This window comes from Suricata suricatta, chromosome 10, assembly GCF_006229205.1.
Source record: "Suricata suricatta isolate VVHF042 chromosome 10, meerkat_22Aug2017_6uvM2_HiC, whole genome shotgun sequence".
Classification (NCBI taxonomy): domain Eukaryota; kingdom Metazoa; phylum Chordata; class Mammalia; order Carnivora; family Herpestidae; genus Suricata; species Suricata suricatta.
The window spans coordinates 58,601,035-58,602,599 of record NC_043709.1 but is presented as its reverse complement, the minus strand read 5'-3'; the positions used below and the strand labels follow the sequence as shown (position 1 = coordinate 58,602,599).

General features: G+C 37.4%; 1 protein-coding gene across 1 annotated transcript; it reads right to left on the bottom strand.

Moving 5' to 3' along the window:
• Positions 1–22: 22 nt before the first annotated feature.
• On the bottom strand, positions 23–1,036 carry LOC115304985 (olfactory receptor 9K2-like). Its single transcript, XM_029955326.1, has one exon. It carries the CDS (start codon positions 983–985, stop codon positions 23–25), a length of 963 nt encoding a protein of 320 aa, XP_029811186.1. The 5' UTR covers positions 986–1,036.
• Between the last annotated feature and the right edge of the window lie 529 nt (positions 1,037–1,565).

Below are 1,565 nucleotides of genomic sequence, written 5' to 3'. Positions count from 1 at the left end.
TCATAATGCCCAGGCCTCTCAGTTATATCACTGTTAAGATAGAATTAAATAAAAGTATTTTTTTCCCCAGAATCTTTCTCAAAGCTTCTTTGACATCTTTGTTTCTCAGAGAGTAAATCAAAGGATTCAGCATGGGAGTGACTAGGGTGTAACATAAGGAGGCCACTTTGCTCAGCTCAGGAAACCTGTCAGGAGTGACATACATAAAAATCACGGCACCATACAGCACACTCACGACTCCAAGGTGAGAGCTGCAAGTGGAGAAGGCTTTCTTACGTCCTTCAGTGGATCTTATCTTTAGAACTGTGGACACAATATACATATAGGACACGATGATGACAATTATGGTAGGCAAAATAATAATGCTGCATAAGAAAAAATTAACCATGTTATGAAAGTAGAGATCAGAACAAGATAGCCTCTGAAGTGGACGGTCATCACAGTAAAAGTGGTCGATGGCCCGAGAACCACAAAAGGACAAAGTAAATGTCACGCTGGTCTGAAGAACTGAGCTGATGCAGCCACAAAAGTAGGACCCAGCCACCAACTGTGTGCAGAGACGTGCTGACATCTGGACAGAGTAGAGGAGTGGGTTGCAGATGGCGATGAAGCGGTCATAGGCCATGACTGCCAAAAGAAATCCCTCGGCCACGATAAAGAGAACGAAGAGAAAGAACTGTGTCACACAGCCTGCAAAGGAGATGGACTTGCTCTCAGACCAGAAGTTGACCATAGCCTTGGGGGCAATAACAGATGAATAGAAGAGATCAATGAAGGACAGGTTGCCTAGGAAGAAATACATTGGTGTGTTCAGCCGGGAATCAGTCATAATAATGGTCATCATCCCAACATTACCCAGAAGGATCATGGCATACACCAGCAGAAAGAGCAGAAAGAGGAGAATGTGGAGCTCTGGGCGGACCCTGAAGCCGACAAGGATGAAGTCAGTCACTTCGGAGTGATTGTTTGTTTCCCTGTCACCCATGGCAGAAACCTGCCGAGAGATACATGGAAAAATGAACAAATGAAACTTAGGCTTTGTTTCTAGTGGCATAAATACTTTCTTAAATATTGAATGTATTATTTACATCTTAATTAAATATTTCACATAAAACAATTTTAATGTCATGAAGAATCAAGAATTTGCATTAGATAATACTAGGCTTAGGAAAATTTTCTGAGTCATTGTAGTTAAATTGTAAATTTGCCGTGACTTCGGTCAATAAGTAGCAGACAATATTGTCTAATTTCAATTACTTTTAAATTTCCAGCACTACAATATTAGAATGTTAATATTCTTAACATTATTATAGTAAAATAATTCTCATAATCAAATAGGAGTGTTACTAGGATCTAAAATAGAGATATTACATGTAATTGCTATGACAATGTGTAATAGTCATGTCAGTGTTTGAATCATTACATGAGAGTAATAAATAGATTTTAAAATATTTGTACCTTATTTACCTCAATTTCTTTACTTTTCATTATCACTGTATCCATCTTTAAAAATAGAATAAAAATAGGTAAGTTATTTGTATGTTAAAACTAATAAAATTTAAAAA

Bases quoted from the DNA above. Each gene is read 5' to 3' on its own strand.
- LOC115304985 (XM_029955326.1), bottom strand. From the start codon at position 985: ATGGGTGACAGGGAAACAAACAATCACTCCGAAGTGACTGACTTCATC.